Consider the following 24,838-nt stretch of genomic DNA (forward strand, 5'->3'; position numbering starts at 1 on the left):
TGATATACGATTGGCTAAACAGCGTTTCGCGCAATATTTCTTACCGCAGGCGCATTCAAAACAAGGGCCCTCCACAAGTAAACGTTCACACGTTGCCCCAGCTGATTGCATATGGGGCATTTTGAAATATTTCTATTTTACGATGCACATTTTGTTGGTGTTTATTGAGTTGACCTTTTTGAGCAAAACTTCTGCCACACGTTTGGCAAATAAACGGTTTCACGCCTGCATGTATTCTCAGGTGAATAATGAGAGAATTTTTATAGTTAAACATTTTCCCACAAGCAGCACACTCAAAATAAGCGACATCCGTATGCTTATATCGATCATGCTTCAATTTAGCGTAATTGTGCTTGAATCTTGAGCCACAAATGCCGCATTTGTAGGGTCTATTTTCACTATGAGTTGTTTGATGCGCAACGAGGTAGTGTTTTCTAGCAAATGGTTTTTTACACTTTGGACACACGAATGGCTTCGTATGTTCACTCTCATGCCTTATCCACTCAGATTCAACATGAAATATTTTTTCACAAACACAGCAACTGTATGGAGGTGAATCTCGCATCAATCCTCTTCGTACCTGCAGGAAAAAACGCTTGAATTATACACATCATACTCATAGGTACTTAGAGGTATAGAATAGATATATGTACGAACCTTTTTTGGGAAACTGTCCGAGGTTTGTATCGTGGTAGCTACGTTAGGAAGTTCTTTTTTCTTTTTCGGAGCGCGAGTAATCTGGCCCTTACCACCATTTTTTCGACGTTTTGAGCACCCTGCTGCAGAAGAGGGCTGCCCATTGCGCTAAAGTGTTCAACATAAATGTTGTGCTAATAATATAATTGCCCTGAAGCGAATAGAAACCATACCAGTTACTCTAACCTGACATACATTTAGCTCGTCATTACAATTTGGTTGTTGGGTAGTCACTTGCACTGGTTCCATCCGCAGTGTTTGCCCAACGTGCGCTTTAGCAAATTGCTCATAATTTGAACTGGCAGCGGTATCATTCCTGCGCCTGTGGAAAAAATTGAAAAGCTGTACTAAATGAAATTTCATTACAATGCTTTGATTTTCAATATAAAAGTGTATGTAGGTCATCGACCTTTTATTCTCCTCATCTGGACCGCGATTCCAAGGGTTCATTTTGATGCAAACCTCCCAAATTGAGTTTGTAAAGAATGCCTCTGCGCATTGCGCGAACTCGTCTGTTACCTTACCCCACTTACCAAGCGTACGATCATAATCGCGTGTGGAAGGTGGTTATCTCCTTCCACACGCGATTATGATCGTACGCGGTGGTATGCTTGGTAAGTGGGGTAAGGTAAGAGACGAGTTCGCGCAATGCGCAGAGGCATTCTTTACAAACTCAATTTGGGAGGTTTGCATCAGAGATTTGCTTGAATTCCGATTGGAATCGCTGTCCAGATAGGAAATAAAAGGTCGATGATGTAGGTACTTTATTTGAGTAGAATAGGTATCACTTACAATTGACAGTTAGTTTGAGGACTGATAGAAATACCACGGACAACCTCATTATTAGTTACATTTCTGGAAGTTTCTGGGCTCACTGCTGAAAAAACTACACGTACGAGTACATATAAGTCCAAAAGTGAGTTCGTTTTCATGAGAGAATAATAATTCTAAGTATAATATTTTACTCACCTTCTTCGTAAAATTGTTCAACTTTTACCTCCACATTATGAAGAACTTCGGGAGATATTTCTAGGCGAGAAATTGTCGATTTTACAGAGTGATTATCTTCGGCAACCTTTTCGGCAGATTCAACGAGTATAACTGAAAATAAAGAAAATACTGACATTTACCAACACAGAATTGTTTATTCCTTCTTTCCACGTACCAACGTAATTACTAACCTTCTTCGGAAAATAGTTCGGGTTTCACTTCAACATTATGAAGATCGTTGCTCGATATTTCTAGGGGAGGCATATTCGAAACTGTAGTGTAACCATCTTCATCGGTAACCTGTTCGGTAGATTTTACGGGTGCATCTGAAAAACAGAGCTCAAAGTTGTTCATTTCTCCAATAAAAAAGTATTTAATGAACCTTATTTCACTAGTCACTAGTCAGTTGAAAATGATTGAATCAAAGAGCAAATGAGCTATCTCTCTCCTCTTTTAATTTTCCAACAAATGAAAAAAAAAATGAAAAAATTTTAGAAGAATTATTGTTAAACGCTACAATAACGCTACAAAAGTTGAATACCTACGAAAATGATGGAGAACTTCAATAATGCTTACCCCATAAATTGCTAGTTTTTTTGAACAAAACTAATCGTAATTACACGATATGTTCTCTGTACCAAATACCTACTGACCTTCTACAGAACATTGATCAGTTCGTGCCTCCGTTTTACAAAAATTCTGCCTCAAATTATTTGAGGAAGCGTTAATCGAAGTCAAGTTTTGAATATCTCTTGCAACATTTTCGGCAGTTTTTCCTCGTGTAACTAAAAAATATCAAGTTTACATTATACATATAAGTACATATGTATAATATGAACTATGGGGTACTAACCGAAGCACTCTTCAACCTGTTGCTTGATTTCTTTTCTTAAGTTAGTTACTGTATCTTCAAGACGAGAACATCGTATTTTCAATCTGAAAATTTCAGTTCGAAAATTTTTCCCCAGCAGTCGACATTTTCCAAGGTTTGAGTTTTTCTTCGATGTCAATTTCACTGCCTTAGGAGGGACGACGTTATGATTTGTAATATCTTTAAACTTCCTGCGGAATCGTTTATTAGAAGCATCAGTGGTAGTGTTTCCTAAATCAAAACCAAAATGATCAAATAATCGTGGTTATAAGAATGATGATAAATAATGTATTTTACTTTGAACGTCTGAGCTGCAGATCGGATTTTGTGATTTATTTTTATCCAACGTTGGCTGTGAAAATTCAGTGAAATCTGTACTGGATCGAAAGTTCTTACTAATTGAAGGCGTGAGATTGTGTGTCAGTTTTGGTAGTAACGTTGGAACACTTGTCGGCATCAATACTTTACGTTGCATCGAGATTCGGTAGTCTTCGGGTTTAAAGTGTCCATCACAAAGACGAAAATATGGTTCTATTTTATCTAAATCCAAATCACAAAATTGCCCCCACTGCTGTCGAATATCAACATTACTCGGGAAACTAGAATTTAAAAATTGAAGCTAATGAAAATGAGGGACAGAACATACTTATTACATCTATCAAGTGCACATAGATAGGTACACTATTTACTGTACTTGGTGCACTTACCTAAAAAATTCGTTGGCTGAGATAAATCCACATGCGACGCATAGGTCTTCCTTTTTTGTAAATTGCTCTTCAGTTTCGCTTCGAATTTCGTAAGGCTCGCTATTAAAATAAAAGGAGAATTGTGAAAAAAATGTGAAAAGGTAACTGTTTTTAAATAAGTTTACTCACTTTTCTTGATCAGACGAATAAGTTTCTTTTTTGATCTTCCAGGAGTTATTATTTATGAACTGGTTTGAGGTAACATTATTCCGGGACATTCCAAGAATCTGCTTCTCGGATTCCTCTTTAGAAAAATTATCAAATAAATGCATATTGTTGACACATGCGTCAATAAAATTATCTAAGGATTTTTCAACACAAATGTCTTCTCTTTTTCGCGACATTTCTTTCAAATCACTTTGAGCAATTTATCGAATTCCGCGTTTAAAAAAGTAACTGTTGCACGAATTACAGTTATATGAGTTACATCAACAAAATCAACAGCATCACTGATAAGTGATAATGCAATATTCGCGCTGCAACCTGCAACCTAACGCCACATGGTGAGAAAATTTATAAATAGGTATCTTACACACTACCACTAACACACACATTGTTGGCACAGGACTCAGGAGCGCTAGTGTACTGCACAAAAATCAAAATGCGATTGAAATTGAAAAGGATCGAAAAAGAAATGAAAAATCCTCCTGCATGTTTCTAAATAGGCAACTTGACTCGCACACCAAAATGTTCCATTCTTTCTTCACTTTTCACTTATCGAATGACCGCAATAAATTTATCAAAGTTAATAGTTATACATACGTAATAAGTCAATTTAAAATGTTTTACACTTAAAGGTTTTACAGCAAAGTATGAACTGGGATCATGAGTCAATTCGTTTCCAAAATTTGACTGGCCTTTGCAAAAAAAAATGGTCCTAAAACAACCCACTGTTTCGTAAAAATTTGAGGTTTTGTTCAATATTCAAAATCTTTTTTTCACCGCAGCATATTAGCTTAAAGTTTCAAATTTTGAGAAAAACTGAAAAAAGTTGCATTGAAAAGTATTTTAGAATTAAAATTTTTGTAATTTCCTTCTAATTTTGTCAACTTACGGTTGGATTTATAACATGCATGAGAAGTGTTTTTTTTTTTTATTGAAAAATAAGAATAACGAAGGAAAATTTTCTCAAACAAAACTTTCTTTGTCATTCTCACTTCTCGCGTTGAAAAAAACACACTTTTCGTTGACCTTTTAAATGATCAACTCGAGAAAACATTCGTCAAACAACTTGAGAGAAAAAGGAGAGGACATTTGTGCCATAATTCTCCATCGTAAGTCTATCAATTAAAGTCCAAAGTTGTCTCAAAAAAGTAAATAAAAATTATCCAAAAAAAATAATCCTTTGGCTTGAAAATGTGGGGAGAAAGATAGGTTAAATTTTGCATACCTAGAGTCATTAAGTTTTGAAAATTCCCTTGATTAGTTCGAAAAATTGTGAAAATCCAATAAAAATAAATTCACTATGAAATTAAGAGATTTTGTAAATTTACTGTAATATTAGTAGGTAATTTCATTTTGATAACTTCATTGATCAATTATATAGAATATTAAAATTTGAAGAAAAAAAAATAAATAATGCCAATACAAAATAGGTACATTTTGTCTAGAAACTTTGTAATTCGTTTTTGTGACTTAGGATGGCGACTTATTATATGTACCTTGTCCTACTCATTCAAAAATATTGCATTAAGCTATGTAATATTTCCACATTAACGGCGAATTTTATTTTTGTGACTGTGGCACACATACGGGGATAAGTGAAGCTGATACGTGTACCTTCTAGAGTTATCATTCGAGTAGTGTGTTAGGGTAGGGTAAAACTAGGCTGGAATCGTTGAACGTGCGTGGCGAATTTATATTTTATGAGCATGTCGAATTAGCAAAACTCTACGATTCAGGAAATACATATTGGTCTAAAATGAATAAAAACGAGTTTAACTTCAGCTTACCGAAATCGCATTTTTAAAAAAGGGAAATTTTTATCACTTCAGAAGCATTTTGTCTTCGATAAGTTTTGTAGGTACGTTTATTTCGACGAGGTGATCAACTTGGTGATATAAAAAGTCAGAAAATATCCGAAGAAAAATCTTGTAAAAGTGGACACAAAAATCCTGATTTCATATGCAGGTAATGCGAATTTTTCATTCTTCATTCATACCTGTACGTAATAAATTAGACTGAGAGTTTCTTCAAACGCATGAATGTAAAATCTTTTTTTAGAAGACTAAGTAATTACGTACCTACCTATATATAATAACGATTTTTAAACTTTCGACACATGATTAGAGATAGGTAAGTACCTGAGGCGTGCCATTAGGCTAGTCCGTCGGCGTAACCGCATTACCGCGAGATTATAAAGAAAGAAAGCCATTAACACCAGGTGTATGATGATTCTGTTCAGAAGTATCGAGGGTTATCGTAATTTTTTTTTATCAACAACGGCAACAAAAAGGGAAAAAATCCAACCAGATCAAAAGTGTGCTAAAGACTGTGCGTTACGCTTTGGCACGCGAGATACCTAATAACAGTGATCGCAGGGCGCGTGTTACCCTACAAAAAAAACTGGTTTACGTTTTTTTTCACGATTGGGGAGATTACAAGATTTGTAAGTATTTCATCGTTCCCGTTTTTTTATTTTTATCAAAGAAACCGCCCTAAAATGAAGTGTACATTATACGTACCTCTACCTAATACCTACCTACAGAAGATTGTGTCTTCGCGATGGCCAGTTCTTCGACTTCGATTTACTGAAATTATTGTCCAATATGATAAAATTGAACCATCGTTGATCCTAGTTTATTAAAAACGGTCAGATTTACGTCATTCCATTTGCAGATTAATCTTCGGTAAAGAAATACTGCAAACAAATGCACACGTCGCGTCGTCCGTGAACAAAGCAACCGATAATTTCCTCTTTTTTGAAAACTTACGAGGGTGATTCGACAATTGAAAAAAAAACGGTAAAAAATGAGAAGAATTGATGTATTCCTAATAAAAAGGGCGTTCAAGTGTTGACAAATCTAAAACCCTTTCCGGGTTCGTGTTTTATACTACAACTGCCCTTTAATAACAGATTGAATCATTCTGCGCGTTTCCCAGATTATTGCTTAAAAATGATCTGGTTTTCGTTGTTGGAGATCTGAGAGAGAAATTTCTATTATTGAGTACGCAAGAGAATATAATATTTATCGTATTGTATATTCGAACGACTAATTTTAGGTCTAGTTTGCGTGTTCATTTATATTTTACCTAGATTTTGTGTAAAAAAAAAAAAAAAACAAGATCAACTTTGTGTTTTAATTAATTTTTTTTTAAATTTTGAAATGATTTTCTTTCTATAAAAAATGTCATTAAACCAAATTTTTCGACCTCTTCAGTAGGTGCCTACCTTTTATGATTTTTCATAATTTCGTGTACCTACTCATGTAATTATTTTTTCAAGATTTATTATGTTTTATAATACGATGTTTATGGAATTGACGATTAAGCATCGAATCAATTATATGATCCTGTAATTTTTAAAAGGTTATACTGTTCGCGATAGAAATTTATCCATGTATATTTTTTCAGGATATAATAAAATAACTGACTGTATGAAGGTATTTCGAACGGAATCGCTATTACTCCTCTCATCTTCTGCCTTCCTCCAAAACCCACCTCGTTTCGTACCACTCAAGTTCGTGTTTATCCTACGAAAGAAGGTCCAAGTCTAAAAATGAAACGTAAAATTTTTATAAATTTTATTTAAAACAATGATAAATAATGCTCAACAAGAAAATTCATAAAATTCACGAAACACAAAATAAAAAAATAATGAGTATAAAAATGGCTGTCTGTTTTTTTACTGAATTCGGATTTATCGGCTTGAAGCTCGAAATTTTTTTTTTTGAATTTTTTGTTTAATTGACTTAAAATTTAATGAGTACAAAAATGTACGAATATGAAATAAATAACACGAGTATCACAACAAACACATAAAAAGACTTATCTTGTACCTAAATGAAAAAATAATGGAAATACAATTTTTTTTTACTTATTTCAGCTCTAGCAGATTTGAGCTCGAAATTATTTTTTGATTTTTTAAAAAATGGACTTAAAAAACCTAATATGAAAATATATAAAAATAGCAAAATAATAGATAGATATCACAACCCTCAAAAAACACTTATAAAATACGCAAAAAAAGAGAATAAAATATGAAGACGTAAAAGAATAAATAAATATGAAAAAATAATAAAAAAAAAAACAATAAAATTGTAGTTCAAAGTTAGTAACTGCAAAGATTAAAGATTGAGTAGGTATTGAACATATTTATCGTAGGTATTTATCGAAAAAATTTCTTCATAGAAAGATCTTCGGGCTCGGATTGAATAGGACCACTTACACCTATTCTAACCGTACTCAAATCCAAAGCTCGAGGCACTTCCGCTTCGGTATCTTCGTATGAAACGTGCTGATCAGAGCCTCCAGACGTTTGCGAATCTCCGCTACTTACAACATCGCTATCATCATCGATATCGTTCGTACCGCTTATTTGTAGCTTGTTTATCCTCAAAGGACACTTTTTTCCGGGTTGATGATTAACATTACAAATATTACACTCTTCCGCAGGGTTCAAATTATGCTGGCGTAAATGGTTCTGCAATTGAGCGGAATCGGGAAACTCTTCGTCGCAAGTATTGCATTTGATTGGACCGTGGATTCTTTGATGTCTTCTTAAATTGGCCACTTGAACGAATCTCATACTGCAGTGCTCGCAAGAGTACGGTTTTTCGCCGGTGTGAAGTCTCATGTGAGTTTTCAAATGATGATCTCTGGTGAATCGGTTTCCACAAACGTTGCACCCGAAAGGTTTCTCGCCAGTATGCGTTCTCTGGTGATTTTGTAGGACGTGTTTGTAGTCGAACGATTTATCGCACGAGTCGCATTTGAATTTCTTACTAGGTCTGCGTGGTCTGCTAGGTGTGGGTGAATTTTGAGACGACGGAGGTGACGAAGGAGACGGAGGTGATGAAGATGACGAAGGCGATACGTGCGGAATAGCGGCTGGTATCATCATATTTACGCCGGGGTAAGAGAGAAAATTTGCATCGGCTGGGTAAACCATATTCTGCGTGTAGAAGTTTCGATCTTGCATGTAAATCGGAGATATGCATGGTTGTACTGAAGGATTGAATACCATTGGACCCATCAGGTTATGCCCCATTCTGTAAAGCAAGCAGATACACGGAATTTTCTGGCATACATTACAAGGCGCTTTCGTTTCTTTCATCTCAGGACTGGAGCTCTTCACCATTTCAACAATGTCTGCACCTGTTTGCATAAAACACAAAAATTACTTTTATTAGTTGTTGAAGGCGCAATGTAGGCAACTTATCGGACACGAACTAATTATTCTAAAATATCGCTTTGAAGTGCATTTTGCGACCCAATAAAGAGGTAAAGTAAATTTCAATGAATAAAATACTACGAAATACGAAGATAAGTTTAGACTTTCAAAGATCAACTAATTATATGAACCAAAGACGAAGAGAGAAGGGAGAGTGTCATCATTATTTCGATAATTTACTTTGGTTTATGTTTTTATGTACCTACCATGAAATAGATTTAATAACATAATTTTTTATTTGATATTTTCACTTCTTTCACGTTTTTATTATTATTTACTATTTAGGTATTTCAATTCCTTCATTAGCATATAATTTTTAGTTAGAAACGTACTACCTACTCAGTTACACAATATAATTCAGAAGAAAATCCATGATAATAATTCGATAATAAAATCAATGAAAATGATAATTCAATAATGAGTTAAGAAAATGTAAATATCATTCTCCTCTTAAAATAGAAAGATTTGTTCTAATCAGATAACTTATTCGAACTTGATAAGCAACAACAACCTTTTCGAAGTGCAATCTCTCCTCCCTCACCATCATTATTCAGGTTCAAGTTTAATAAATAGGTACCACTTCGTTCGAAAACACTCAGTAAAAAGCATTGCAAATGAATCTCAGCCGTAAGCTTCACCAAAAAAGGGTTAACATTTAATTAGAATTTGAAATGTGCAAAAAAAATTAGATATTTTGGTTTAAATTTACATTGAATAGGCAAACGAATAATATGATCCATTTCGGTAGGTACCCACTTACTATACAAGAAAAATGTTTTGTAGTTAATTTTGAAAAATTCAAGTTACAAAATTTTAAAATAAGTTCCTTAGGTAAACCATGAAAAAGTGAAAAAACCATATTCAATCTTTTTTAACACAAATTGGCCAAAAAATAATATTCAAAATATCTTTAAAAAGTATTAAGAAAAACAAAACGAAAAGAATAATTCACGTACTACGAAAACACTCGTAAACAAAATCACAAACCTTTCTTCCTATCGGAAAATCTTCTTAGATCAACCCAATTATAATAATTGTCCAGATATGTACATATCATAATAAACAAATAATTCGAATATTCAATTAATCCGCGCAACAATAATAATAATTCGACGTTAAACGCGAATTCGAAGTTCAAATGTACTCGTACAATAATTCGAAAAAGAACGAAAAAAATCACGCGAACCAACACACTATACGAAAGTCTTATCCTAAACTGAACGGATGGGATGTTGTAATAGATTGGACCAGCATTTAACATTGAGGAAGTCTTCATTTATGCGAAAACTTCACTGTAAAAAAGATAGAATTGGGGTAAACGTGAGCTGTTCACCTCCCACCCTGCTTAGTGTGTGCTCGCGCTAGCCCTTATCACCCTCTAAATTCACCCTGAATAGCGAACTGAATGGCAGCCAGCAGCAGCAACCACGTTTCAGATATTTATTTCCGCAATGCTGGAAACTGAAAATCATCTTATATACGTAGAAGTGGTGGTACCTAAAATGTTCGAAATCAAAACTGGAAAAAAAACTGCTCGAGCATAAAATAAATAATAACGTCTGTCTGTGTATAGGTATAGAAGTCTATAGTCTAGACACGTAAAGGATAGAATTTTGAATTAAATCATACAACAATGAATATTAAATAGTGTAGACTTTGGTACCTACATGAATAAGGGTAGGTGTATTTTTATCAGTTTTATTGTAATTAAAGAAGAAAGAATAAGATAAGAAGTAAGAACGCGGATATTCAATGAAACAATGAATTTCAAAAGAACCAGTTTCCTTGTACTCCTTCTTTGTTTGGTATCTACTTTGAGAACTACTGTTTGGTGATTTATTTTTTGGTATATTTCTAATTTCTTCGAATGTAAGTATTTTTTTTTTACCGAGCACATGCGCGAAGCAGCAGTTTTTTTTTTTAAATAAGGGATGTTTTTGGTTCTGCTGAGGGAGTTCGCTAAAAAATATATACACATTTCGCACCTGCTCTTGAAAAGCGTGCCCGTGTACCTCATTATGATATGAATGATGCACCGATATATCATTTTAAACTATCTTTGAAGTATATGTGTATAATATTATATTGTACCTTCGTCTAGACTGCCAACTCCAAGTTGATAGTTCTAGAAATATGATTCATTAAACTTGTTCATAGTTACACTGATGAGTTGGGGAAACAAAAGGGTTGCATAATTTTTGCTTCAGGTGGGTAGGTATACTTAATGAGAAGAAACAGCTCGTTAGATTAAATTACTGGAAAATTAATTTTTAAAAAGGAGAATTACCTATATCTATTCAAAATTAAAAACTGATTTATTTGATGATTATTAGGTTGAAACTAGAAATCAAATGAACGGAGCAAATTTCCAAGATACTTATGGTAAAATTTCATACATTATTATGTACTGCAAAAAAAAAAAATCGAAAACTAAAATTACTAGAAAAATATTATTCATGCAAGAAGATTGTGTCTGTGAAACCGACTAATTTTTATAAATTAAAAATTAATGTGAAGATATATTAATAAAATTAATTTTAAATAATCGAATGAAAAGTGTAGGTACGAACCTATAGGTACCCCTTATTAAAATTTAATGCTTAAGTGATTTTTTTTTAAACAAAAGAATTGGAAAGTTGGAAATATAATTTAAATTAATTAATATTTGTGTTGAAATTGAAAGTAATTTTACATTAAATATTTTAAATATTTGAAAAAATGAAATAAAAATAAACTTGCTAATTTTATAGTCAGTCAGCTCATTTTTTCTCTTTTTATGAAGAGCATCTTGTCACTCTCGATCAACTTCACATTGCGTCATATTCTTCATTTTTTATGCATTCATTATTGTCTTCAATAATTAATTAATTTCTTACTTTTTTTTAATTCATTAGTTTTTTTTATTTTAATGTATTTTTAATTTTAATGAATGATCAAACATTACGTTATAATTATAAGTATTTATCAAGTTCATTTCCCTATTTCTGTACAAGTAGTTTTTCAACAATCGAATAATCTTTTCCTTGTTTTCGACTGAATTAAAATTTTTTTCACCACGTTGAAATTCAAAAAGAATGAAAAATGTGAAAGAGAACAACTTGTAGGTAGGTATATGACTGTGAGCATTTTATATCAGGATTTCTAATACAAAAATATACATAGGTAAGTATACCTACCCACTTGACAAATTTTTAGATTGAAGCAGCGTTTTAGTGGCAAAAGAAATAAAAAATTGTGAATAAAGATCATTCGTGACTCAGATTTTTTTCTGATAAAAATCAATCTAGGTTCAAATCAACTCCATCAATTTGATTTTAAAAAAAATTTCATTTTAAAATGATTCTTGGCAGTAAAAATTAATTTTCTAAGACAACGAGGCATTTTACGTAAAAATGAATTGAAACAAAATTGTGGAGCATAAGATTTCCCACCAGTAAAAACTCAATTAGTTTCTTTAGAACTTATAGTTTTCAAGGTATCAAGTTTAAAAGTTCATTTTCCATTTTCAATTGCAAATATCTCAAAAATTAGGCCCTTTAAGAAAAAAATAAAATAAAAAAGTAAGAAATCTTGCCGCTTAAAATTCAATTTCTACTTAGTTTGGGTCAGAAAATTCATTTTTTAGAGTCCGAAACGATGGGAAATGGGAAATACATGTCAACCAAAAAAGTTGGGTTTGCTTCAAAGGAAAAATTGGCTTCATTTTTTGAAATCATCAATGCCAAAAGTATATTAGATCAAACACAACGATGAAAAAAAATTGAAAAATGTCGACTTATGTTATTACATATAATATTATAATTAGGTAGGTACCTTACCTACTTATATCCACTAATTACATCAATAATACCAGCAAGATGAATCATTTGAATTTATTTTATTTGAACGAAACCAAACTTCAAGCTAATAGGTACCTTCATCAAAAATACATGTTCTGAAACTCTTTTAACCAAAATTTCATCCTCTGAAATTCATTTTTAGACTTTTTGGTAAATTTTCGAAGGTACCTATGAAAAATTAAATAAAGCTTTAAATTTGGGGATTTGCTTTTGAACTGACGCCCTGTGCAATGGATTCCGCAGATCAACTTATGGTATAAAAAAAGTCGAGAGAGTTCTCAGAGTCAACGCTGGATCAGATGCTAAAGTTCATCAATTTTCATAACCCTAAGAGTCATTTGAAATTCCTAGAGATAATCTTAAACTCGTCGAATTGACTCATCAGTGATTGTTTTTGAGTTCGCGGTTGAAGTGAAGTGATTATTCACGCTGGTTTGTAATGATTATGGGGATTTTTCTCATCATTAACACGATTTTCATATTCATTTTTTATCACAAACGATTTTTTAGACCGTTATTCCAGAATATCACTTCACTGTTATCTTCGTTATCATATGTATAGGTATACGTACAATATACCATTACTCGTCAATTACTCAAAGGCTTCGTTATCTTATCTTGTTTTGAATTAAGTAATTTATTTTGAAAAGGTTAAAAAAAGAACGGTACCAATCAATACGAGTAGGTAATTAAGCGTGTAACTAGAAAAAGTCTCAAGTTGAGAATTTTTTCAGCATTCAACATTTTCCCAGTTCAAAACCAATTTGTGGTCAAACTGTCGATGACCATTTCCATACGGATGCAATCACATTACCATCTTATGTAAAATAACAGATTAATAAGTCAAAACTAACTCCACACATTGCAGTGACCAGTATTATAGAACGCTATGAGAAAAAACGATCCTGGCATTTCAAGGTTATACTAGCCTAGGTCTTTGGCCTCTCGATCGTTTCGTTGAAAACGCGAAATGTCAATTGTGTCAAACCATTTGAAAAAAGAGTGCAGTTTCTAATGATGTTCGTCGAACAAAGGATTTTTTGTTTGCATGCTACGTATTGTGAACGTGTATTTGCATTTCTTGTGTGTAGCATGGTAAATGCTGGGCTTTATTAATTTATTTCGATCTCCTCTAACCAAGTCCAAAGTGCCCACGCAGTTGCTAATGCATTGTGCAAATCCACCATGGTATCCTTTTTCTATACGGAATACCTACTTCTGCGTATAGCCTATCTGTTTCTAAACCTAATGCAGTATTGTATACGTGTTTAATTAATGCTCTCGTTTCTGGCAGGCGAATTACGCAGTTCCTCTGAATTTGTCCACAATTCTCGCCATGTGTGATGGCGAGAATGCGAATTACCGCGAGACCAGCAAAGGTTTAATATCCACCCAGGTACCCTTTCAATTCAACCAACACTGACCAGTTCCCCTACATGGAAGCCGATGAAGTGTAAAGGAAAATAAAAAACACATCACGATACAAGTTAGGTATTCGTGTCGAGTCGTAAGCCTATAGATGTAAGGAATCGACGCTCACGTAGGGATGCAGATTTCCATTTTTATGAATAATTGCTTTACTTTACCCCAATCTTAGGTTTTTTTCTACCCTCACGAGTCGGAGTTTGTCTGATTATCAAACCCATTGTAGCGATGGTTCTTTTTACAAAATGTTGCATTTCCATTTATGCTGCAGCAGCTGTAGATTTTAAATATGCAATCTTTTCATACCCTGTCCAGTAGTTAGGCTTTTATCCCTAGATTTATAATGTTATTGCAAAATATGTTTTGCTGCTGGAGTTGCTGCACAAATGCACCCTTCTCGATTGTTTTGTGTCGAGCACTTGGACACGTACCTTTACCTACCGAATAGAAAAGCAACCGGATTAGGTGATATTTTGGTGTATGTTTGCGTTTCATTGGTTAGCAAAATTATGGCGAAATAAAAAATGAAAAAAATGATGGTGTTATTTTTGGAAGAGTTTGAGAATCTTGGTAAGTAGGCCAAAGCATCTAACTATAAGGTGGATCGAGGAAAATGTCAGAAGATTTTGATCAAATTCAGTGGAGACGTTAATGTTGAGTTGAAAGTCATCCAGAAAATTTTTTAGCACCAAAGGTGCTCCCTGAAGCCTGGAGGAGAGACGTAGGTCCTCAAAGAGAGAGCATTTTCGAAAAATCGTGTTTTTTTCGCTCTAGCACATACTCAACCTGTTTTGGGAAAAATAGCCCAGTTCCAAAAGATGAATTAGATGATGTTTGAGATTCGACTTCCACGTTGACCTGGGCCATTTCCATCAAAATCCCAAGATTATTTATTTGATTTTATTGAGCGGTTGAAAGATCAAAAATTGGCTATTTTCGAGTAGATTCGTATTTTGAAAATTTTTTCCTCTCAAATATTTCGCTTTAATCAAGTCAAAACATGGAAAGATATCATTTCCGAAACTTGGAAAATATTTTGGAACGCAGTGGTGCCAACTATCTGGTTATTGTTGCCAATTTCAAACACCTCACCCCCCTCCCCCCCAAAAAAAGAAAGATAAGTTTTTGATTATTTTGCTCGATTTTCCTTCGACTCATTGGCTCTTATGTTTTGGTTCGTGAATAGACATAACTATCTAAGTATAGCTATAAGTATACAATTTCTGAACTGAGGATGAATATTTCCATCATCGTCATCAAATAAATATTCATACACGTGTTAATATCATCACAATAATAAAAAAATCCATTCATCGATAGTTCAAATCACTCAGCTTGGAGTACCTCTAAGCTTTTGCGATGAAATATGTACCACTGAAGGGAGAAATCGAATCACGCCTTTCAAATGAGTAAAAAGGAAGTAGCCTTTGGTCTGATCTGAATCAAAATAGGTACCTAGGTATCCGCAAAAACTTCGACAGCTTGTAAAAAAAATACACAAGAAATTCTAAACATTTAACACGCGTTCGTTGAAATTCAATTGACAAAAAAAAGTATAAAAAACCGAATATTCAGAAAAAAGATTTACATAATATAGTTTCCCTATGCAAATTCATATTTCTACGAAGGGGACCTTTTTTACTCGCCGAAATACGGAAACATATGCTAAAATATTCAAAACATAGGTACCTAGGTATATGGTACCCATTGAAATCACAAGGGTCAAATCTCGTAACCGTTTTTTCCCCAGCGAAAAATTTCCAGTAACCAGGAAATACGACCACCTGACCAATTAGACATTTTGTAAAACGAACAGCGACAATAAAAGGTACGTACTACTGTCGGTTCGTCGTCGAATCGAATCCCTTACGCAAAATGGTAGCCATCGCCGTCAGTAACATTTTGTTGGAATTCTTTTCTTTTGTAGTAACTCTTTAAAAGGATCACTTTGCGGTTTGAGGCCAATTTAACCCTAATTTGTACCCAAAGGATGGAGTCAATGGCGAAAAAAGGATTCGGTAGCAAGGGTTAAGTATAGAAATCGGTATAGGCTACATAAGCAGTTCATAAAATACTCTTTTCAAAATGGGTGCTGGTCTTTGGTACCTAGGTATATTTCGGTCGAATTGCGAACTGCAGAGTCTAAGCAATCCACACCCTTTGTTTCTCTTTTTTTTCTCTCATTGACTCGTTCTTACGAACTGTTGTTACGCCACAATGGAGCAGGTCGTAAAAATCCTTTATTTCCAACTCCTTTCGCGTGTAGATGGGTTTATAAATCGGCGCGACTGTCCAGTTATCCGCCGTTGTGTACTGCTTTCCTTTGAACAATACGAATGCGCTTTGCCTAACTGTAAATCTATTCTACGTTTTTGCCATTTTCCGGCATTTTTTATGTAATCTTGATTAAAGGGGGAAGGTTTACCTTTATTTGTTCCTAGCGGGTGTAGGGTATATAGAGTTGACTCTCTCCGAACCCTGAAAGGCTGAAACCATTTCAAAGAATTCTGCGAAATAAGGGATAGATATTGCCACGGGTTAACGAATAACGGTAATATGGTCTAATATACCTACGCAATCTTAAACATACGAGTACCAAAAATGCACCATATGGCGAATATTTCTCATCTCATTTTTCAATAATGTGCTAAAACCGAATGCTTATTTTCGACGAATATTTTTCAATTCATAGGTAAAATATACTTACTTGTAGAGGCTAGATAAAGAAGAATTCTGCGTTTTGTTTTCGAAGACTGTTCCGCTTAACTGAACTGATAGATAGGCAGGTTTAATAGGTAGGTATTATTGTAAATGTTGATGTAATTTTGATGCTCGATTTTTTCATACTTAAATAGGTAGGTAGTTTGTTTGTAAAAATTGTATTTATATTTTATTTTAATTTTTAAAATGATAAAATAAAATAAGCTAAAGAAGCTTTTGAACTCATAATTATTCAAATGTAAATCATTTTCCCCCCTTTAAATAGAGAACTTTAATTCTTTAATTTTACAATTTATTAAGTAATAATTTATTTATTTATATATCAGAATTAACTAATTTACTCATTTTCAAAAAATTAATTCAAAATAAAATTCCTGAAAAAGGATTAGGTATAGCTACTTATTCGATAAAGTCATGTCCTCATGTTAATCATAATAATTATTACTTTTATTAAACCAAAATTTACTGGAATATTTATCAACTTTTGAAATAGATTTTATTATCAATTTTCTAAATAAAAAAGACTTATCAATGAAATCTAAAATTATAAGATTCTAAAAACAATCCAAAGACTATAAAGAGAAACAAAACTGTATAGAAGTGTTGAGCATAAAATTTGCCATCAACGAAATGTGATTCATTTTTTGATAAAAAAACAGAAAACTTTTCTTTTTTGATGTTCTGAGCAGAAGTTGGAAAACTCAGCTATAGGTAATTAATTGTTTGAGATAAGACTGTTGAAATTCTTTTTTAATTAAAAAAAATAGGGATATTATTTCGAGGAAAAGGTGGTTAGCTCAACTCTTTATAAAAGAGTTCGGTACTTATGACTTTCAAGTATATAGACCACCTTTTTAAAGTAAAAAACAATTTTTTGTTTTTTTTTCACATTTTAGACTTTGATTCCCTCTTTTTCCTCCAATTTAGTCACACCCTGTGGTGCTCATAAATGTTTGAAGAATTTTGTAGTAGAGGAATTAATTTTTTTCAGAATGTTCATTCACTTTTCTGCTTAAATAATCATTTTGGATGTTTATATTTTTAAAAATTTCACATAAATCCACTTTTTCTTTCAGAATATTATGAGCTTTTATTTTTACCCTTCCAGTGTTTTGAATGACATAACAGGTACCTATTAAAAATCACAGAACTTGTGTCCGAATTGAAAAAAAAAACGAAAAACATTTTTGTGGGGGGAGGGAGGGAGTGTCAGATTGCAGAGAGCCAGTTGAGAGCTAGAATTCACCCGGAACATATACATGCCATTTTTAGGCTCCTTATACTTAGGCATATGAAATTAATTTGTAAAAAAATTATTACTTAACTACAAAATTACGAATTCAAGAATTTCTTCATTAAGGTAAGAAGTTTTGAGAATTGTTGATCGATTCTTCATTCGAAAAAATACATAAAAACGTAAAATTTTAAATGTAATGCGTTTCGAAAGTTGGTAGGTATTATTATTTATTTGTCACAAAATCTTCAGGAAATCTAAACCCGAGGTTAATTTTTCCATCCCTCTTTCTCTAAATCTTTGAGATTACGTCTTAAATATACCCACATCTTCTCATGAATTATTTTTCATTTACCAAAAAAAGTCTATCTCGTGATTCGGTTTTGTGGGCAGTGAAGAATCATATAGCAAACTGAGAGGAGGAAGGAGGAAGAGTATGAAATGGAGAATTTTGAAAATTGCCACGCGATGACTTTGTTTCGATTTCCAAAAAATTTAAAGGAAATATTAAAAGTGCATTTTCACTATCATTGGGCAAATTAGGCGATTTATCCAAAGTTTCAATTTTCTAGAAGTTCGAGAAAGAGCCTGAGATAAATTATCAGCATCAATCGTATAGGTATACAACTAATTTAACTTTCTGGGTCCGTTGAAGGGGAGGGGGAGGGGACTGTTATATGAGAAAGAACAAGCCTAAAATTTATACAATTCAATAATTTTTTCAGAAGTTGGTTTTTTATGAAGAGGAAGAGGATGTGAATTATAATTTACTCTCAGTGCCGTCGAGAATCAATTATCTGGGTCCAGAACGAAAAAATGAGGGCTTCTGGAATATTTTTCGCAGCTTATTGTAATTTTTTTTTCTAAAAAAGTTTTTTTTTAAAAGAAATGTTCTCACAATTAGATAAGAAGTTTCCTTCAGAAATGAAACTCATTTTTTGAAGTTTTCATTTTTGAATACTGAGATATCAACAACAGATTTTTGTCTTACTACGTACGACAAACAATTTCTGGAGAGGGGTATTTTTTTTACATGTACCTAGAGAAGTTTTTTGTGAGAAAGTTTTTCACTATGGACAGACTTTTTTTTAAAGCAGAGTTCAATAGGTAGGTAGCTTTTGTTCCCTGAAGTTTCCATTTTCCATTCAAAAATAAATTCAGTTTTTCTTCAGAAATTAAGATTTAGTAAGTAAATACCTATCTATTGGTATTTTTAGTTCAAAATGAAGTTTTCATTTTATTTTCCAAAAATAACGATTGAATTTTGTCTTCTAAAAATGAAATTCACAAACTTTTTTAAAAACGCGAACCTTCTGCAAAACTAATGCCCAGGGGAAATTTTCCCTCTTGCCTCCCCTTGTCGGTGGCATTCTTAAATTTTTTTTCAAGTCTCAAGTTTGCAATCCTAAATCTATTTCATAGGTATTTTAAATCAGTTTTCTACAACACCTAATTGTTACAAAAAAGTGCTTCAGGTTCATGGCTTCGATTTCAACAAAATTATTTTTGAAAACTTGGACATTTATTTTTCGTTAGGTAAAAATAGGTAATCATTTTTCAGGAAAGATGTGGGTTATCTCTTTAGAAATGCAGTATTTTTGTCGTGAAATTGATGGTTTGTTCCCCTGCAGCTAAAGCTGACCAATCGAAACCATCGAAACTAGTATACGGAGCTTTCAGCAAGATTTAAATTTTACAGATCGATTTCTGAAACTCCCCGAATAGGTAATTTAAAATTATAATTTGAGCAGCTGGAAATTGGGTTTTCATCAACTCGTATTTTTGAGGTTTTAAATTCGAAAGTGACCAAGTAGGTAGCTGATTTGATCAACTTGCATAGTTGGACTTTTTTCAACATTTTAAATGTCTTGAAAAAAAACTCACCCTTGGGATTTCCAATTGGAATTCCTCAGACAGCAGATTTTCTAGTAAGTTATAGGCCTTTTTAAAAGTTTTTTTTTATTGTATTAATTTTCCAATTTTAAAAATACATTCTTAATTTTATAAAATATCGAATGTTTTCTTTTCAAAAATCAATTTTTGATTGAAAAAGGAAAACCGCACACCTCAAGTAGGTAGTTATTTCTCATTTCAAATTTTTTTTGATTCCTTTCCTTATCTTCCACTATCTCTATACCACTTCCATGCAAAACTTTTTTACATAATTAAGTACATCTACTTACGATGATTCTCAGATTTTATAAGCCTTCAATGCCATAAGCAGTCCATTAACACGAGGGAGACACCTAATATAGTTACTCGAATTAAAAAACAGCTATCACCAAACCACACGAATCAACCGAACAACCGAACGATTTTCATCTTTCTCTGTCTCGAGGATCCAAATCCGGTATGTTTTTTTCCTCCTCCTTTAAAACGCGACAATCTGGAGAAATCTAGGAAACGTTGCTTAATAAAGGCATCTATTCGTAACACATATTGTTGACACGACCATCACGAAAGGATAACAGAAGACGACCTACATGAAAAATCTGGTTCAATGGGATCTTTTTTTGTTCTTCTAACGTCACATTTAGGTAATATTGGCACATGAGTGCAAACATCTTCCGCGTATATAGAGGGTTTAATAGGTTTACGTTTGTGTATGGTTTTTAGAAATCTGAAAATTCTAAACCTTTGAACGACGTTAGGTATAAATCCTTTCCGTTAGGTACTCGAATTACAGACTTGGTCTAACTGTGTTTGCGATATAATATATCCTTTTTTTTTCTTTCTCTCTCTTTGCCATTTTACACCTGCCTTTGATGTGACAACCCGTTGATTGAATGGATTGAAATCAGATAAAAAACTAAGTAGTTAAGTATAGTAACAAGGATAAGGATTTTTTTCGATTTTGTCGAAAATTACGAAAATATTGAAGTACCATTAAAACGATTGGTTTTAGTAAATTTTATAGGATTGATGATGAAAAATCATTGAAATTAGCAAAGTAGCAATATTTGCTGTATAAATCAAGACGTCAAATTAAAAACCCTTTGAACGCGAATCTTTTATAGCAAAAAAATACCACCCAAAATTACCCCATATTATCTCCCTTTCAAACCTTTAAGCACCTAATAAAACTCTTATATAAAAGGGTTGATGGGACGTGTAAGCGATACCTATAAAAAAAAAAACTATTTTCCTAATAAATCTCTCAAAGAGTGTATAACGCCAGATACTATACCTGAAACATCGCACGTGGTTAAGGCACACGACCAACCCTTCGTTTTTTAACCCTTCAACACAACCGAGCTATTATGTCTTATAAAAAACAACCTGTTCGAACCCTTTTCTCTCTATTACCCTTTGATAGGCTATACGTTTTTTTACTCGTTGAAAACCTGTGGCTTGTTAACAAATCGTGTAATTGGTCTTTTGACGCGGATCTTTTTGCTTTCGCGCCTCTCACTGGTGTTCTAATTGATACAGAGAGCAAGGGTTATACTGCATAGAAGACTTAACGCGAGGGTGTAATTGCACAAAAGACCCTCCCCATTATTATTGCGATGGCTTCCAAAAGCCAGACACCGATCGATACGATTTGTCGTTCCGCTTTGAGCAACTTTTTACGACATAACGAGCCCCTTTATGGCGAAAAATATTCTTCGCGAAACACCAGCACGATGCCCATAAAGAGAGAAAAAAAAACTTCCCTGTTTGTGTTCGGCGTGCGTGACTGTGTTCGCGCTTCATAAACGCTTCACGAAAGATTTACCATTTCCCGTTTTTACGCGTTGATTTATCGCCCAACAATTCATCGAATAAAAAACACCCTCCGATAAAAAGACGACCTATGGCGAACGAAGGAGGAGCTATGTAAATTCGCTAGCAACCCTTTGAAGCCATTTAATACGATTGGTTGAAACTATAGACATAAAAACGTACCGACGCATTTGATTACATAAGTGAAATTGTGGTACTTACCATGCCAATAGAATTGAGCTGGATGTGCAGATCTGCAGCACTCGAAGTCGAAAGGGGTATAATTCTGGTAAAGCATCGTACTACACATGATGTTTAAAACGCGAGATGATTACTAGTTGAAGACTGAAACTAAACTGAACTGAGGAAAGGAAATTCGCATGCGGATTTTCAACAATGAGTAAATATCAAAGAAGTGTTCATCTCTTATACCTCGTATAGTTACCTAGGGCCACTTGTCACTTCGATATATGTAAAGTAGGTATATGGCTTAGTTTCGCGAAAATGAATGAGTATTTTCGACGAAACGTTTAGTCGACGTATAAAATTAATGAATATTCCGGTCAATAACATCATCGGTATCCTTTGGCATCGAGCTGGCTATTCAAACCACCCTTCGAGCAGTAACCAGTCTCCGGATTTTAATGTCCATCGTCGACACTGCCATTACCATTAGCATACTGTTACAATGGCGACAAAGGGTACTTTTGAATTTTTCATCGTCTTAACTTTTGTTTCGCGACCATAATGTGTTGAAGTGTTGTAAAAAATGTAGCAGTATTGACAAGCGCTCAGGCACATCCGTTTGCATTTTGCAAAAAAAAAAGTCCTGTTTTGATGCAAATTGACAAGGAAGAGAAAACTTCACGTTTTCAGTATGGTACATTCATATTCCAGCAACTATAAAATTTTGGATGAGATGGTTGGTAGGTGTATCTCCACAAAAGAATATAAATATACCTAGGTAGGTGTACCTATTTTGATAAAGAAAAAGGAAAGGGAGATGAATCTGTACATACTGGAGTAGATCCAAGGAAAAAAAAATAGGTACCTATCCTAAATTTTAATGAAAGTTAAGAGGTAATGTCTGAAGACGTTTACTTTGAGAGAGAGACTACAAAGAAAAATTTTGAAATTTTGAGCCCCTCAGAGTTAGTCATAGGGTGCCTCTTTCCCCTAAAAAAACACGTTTATAAAAAACGTGGTGTTTTACTGCTTTTGGATGACACATGCTCTATGCAGTATCCCAGCCATCCCTCCCCCCAACCCCTGAAAAAGGGCAGTACGATTTTACAAATCTCTCTGACCCATAGAATTTGGAATTCGATACCACATTACTCTTTCACCTGACATTTTATGAAGGATAGATCGAAAAAATTACGATTCTATGGCACTTTTCTTCCACTAAAATATCCCCTGTGGAAAAATTGACGCTAAATTCGTTCTTAGCAAGTTTGAAACATCTTGATGAACAACTTTTTGGCGACTGATTTTGATCAAAGTTCCTGCTTAAAATTATTTGAAAACTTGATGTAGAAATTAAAATAGATATCATTATTTAAGGGAAATGAAGTATGTACCTACCTAAAACTTGAAATTCATTGCAAAAATTGCACTATACCTACAGACAAAATGTTCTAAAATCAACAACAATGAAGCTAAATTGTTATAAAAATCACTGAAAATGATGTATAATTTTTGATAAAATGGAGTTAGGGTCATAAGAAATAGTTATTAGGTAAACAAAAAGTACACAAAACATGAACAAACTTTTTAGAAATTACTGCCAATTGCCCTAATTTCGAACACCAACAACTTTTTCAATTTTTCTAGAAAATACATGAAGCTGAAAGTGATCACGTTTTATAATGGCTTGCACCTTTTGTAGGTAAATGATATGTACTTGAAAAGTCATCTACAGAACTAAGAAAATGCGACGAGGGAATAAAATATTCCGTTCATTTTACTATTCACTTTTACAGTTTTGCTTGGAAAAATTCAAAAACTGTAAAAATCGAGATTTCTAAGCTACGGACAGTTTGCTAATGAATAAATTGCATAGGTACTTATTTATTTGTCCTTAAATATTAATTTTGACAAAATAATAAATATTAATAAAACATTTTAAAGCATAATTTGATATTATAAATTTTAATTGATTGATAAGAAGTGATTCAATGTCACTGACATGTTTTTCAGGTAAGTGAAGTACTGTATACATAAGACTTAATTTGCAAATTTTTCTCCGTTTAAAAATCTTTTACTGGAGTTTTAATCTGCCGGAAAGTTTTTTTTAGTGATAATAATTTTACTATACATGTCATATTTTTTTTTGTAAAAAAATAAAAAAAATCCAAAATCAAAAGTACTTAATGGAGCATATTTCAAACATTTTCTGATTCGCAACTTGATACTACTCAAAAATGGCCCTTCTGATGACATTCTAGATATGAGAATATAATGACGAACAATCTCAATGAATAATTGCTTACATTAAAGCAATTTTTGAAAAAAAAAAATCAAAAAATTGTCCAAATAATTAAGACAGTTGACAGTATCTGAAAATCTGTAAAAATAATGTTAAAATGATGATAAAAGTTGGCGAAAAATTGTAATGTCTTTTCGTCAAAACTCTCAGGAAGTAGGTAAGTATAGTTTTTTGATAAAATAGTCAAATGGTGGCTCATAGCATTTGATTTAGTTGACTTGTTGTTAGTTTTGATATTTCTCTCAATAACTTCTAAGTGAATTTAATAATAGGTATTAAATTTTATAAAGTATACATTTCAGGCAGGGTTGTACCAATGTACCTGTTTTGTTTAAAACGATTTTTTTTTTAAAAAAAAAACTGTGTTTTAAACAAAAAAGATACCTATATTTAAAACGTTTTTTTTTGTTTTAAACTCCAATTTCCTAAAAATAAAAAGAAGTGGAACTGAATGAACTGTATTTTTTAGAGATGAATTTTGTGTTTTGATTTCAATTTTTCAATATTTGATGACTATTGAATCCTAAACAAATGGATTTGTGTTTGAAACATATTTTTAACGTGTTTAAAAACATGTTTTAAATACTTACGTAGTTTTCAAAAAAAAAAACAACACGTTTTTGTACAACCCTGATTTCAGAAAATTTTTAGAATTTTTTTAAACCTAATTTTGATAGTACGAGTATTGTATCATTTTTAGCCATTTGCAATTTTTAAGGTAAATTTCACTG

At 33.0% G+C, this 24,838-nt stretch overlaps 2 protein-coding genes across 6 annotated transcripts in view; both read right to left on the reverse strand.

Annotated features, from left to right (window-relative positions):
- Positions 1-36: 36 nt before the first annotated feature.
- Positions 37-3,821, reverse strand: LOC135836772 (uncharacterized). Of its 2 annotated transcripts, none has more exons than XM_065351803.1 (11): positions 3,433-3,821; positions 3,265-3,363; positions 2,855-3,156; positions 2,540-2,788; positions 2,340-2,471; positions 1,878-2,012; positions 1,666-1,797; positions 1,489-1,582; positions 883-1,018; positions 658-804; positions 37-580 (listed from the first exon to the last, which is right to left on the reverse strand). In XM_065351803.1, the coding sequence occupies exons 1-11, from the start codon at positions 3,645-3,647 to the stop codon at positions 86-88; spliced, it is 2,136 nt and encodes a 711-aa protein (XP_065207875.1). In that variant the 5' UTR covers positions 3,648-3,821; the 3' UTR covers positions 37-85. The 2 variants fall into 2 exon arrangements, with proteins under 2 accessions (XP_065207875.1, XP_065207876.1); XM_065351804.1 differs by having other exon boundaries at positions 892-1,018; positions 3,433-3,818.
- Positions 3,822-7,029: 3,208 nt separating this feature from the next.
- Positions 7,030-24,838, reverse strand: part of LOC135836787 (protein krueppel-like) — a 31,237-nt gene continuing 13,428 nt past the window's right edge. Inside the window, exons 1-2 of one of the 4 annotated variants that reach the window (XM_065351824.1) lie at positions 21,842-22,006; positions 7,030-8,619 (exon numbers count right to left, since the gene is read on the reverse strand). In XM_065351824.1, coding sequence (XP_065207896.1) covers positions 7,631-8,619; positions 21,842-21,929 — 1,077 coding nt within the window. In that variant the 5' untranslated portion in view covers positions 21,930-22,006 and the 3' untranslated portion in view covers positions 7,030-7,630. Of the gene's footprint in view, positions 8,620-9,682; positions 10,122-20,097; positions 20,240-21,841; positions 22,007-24,838 lie in introns of those variants that run through there. The other 3 variants (XM_065351826.1, XM_065351823.1, XM_065351825.1) reach the window with 3 other exon arrangements.

The sequence above is a fragment of the Planococcus citri genome, chromosome 2, assembly GCF_950023065.1.
Source record: "Planococcus citri chromosome 2, ihPlaCitr1.1, whole genome shotgun sequence".
In the NCBI taxonomy this organism is placed as follows: Eukaryota; Metazoa; Arthropoda; class Insecta; order Hemiptera; family Pseudococcidae; genus Planococcus; species Planococcus citri.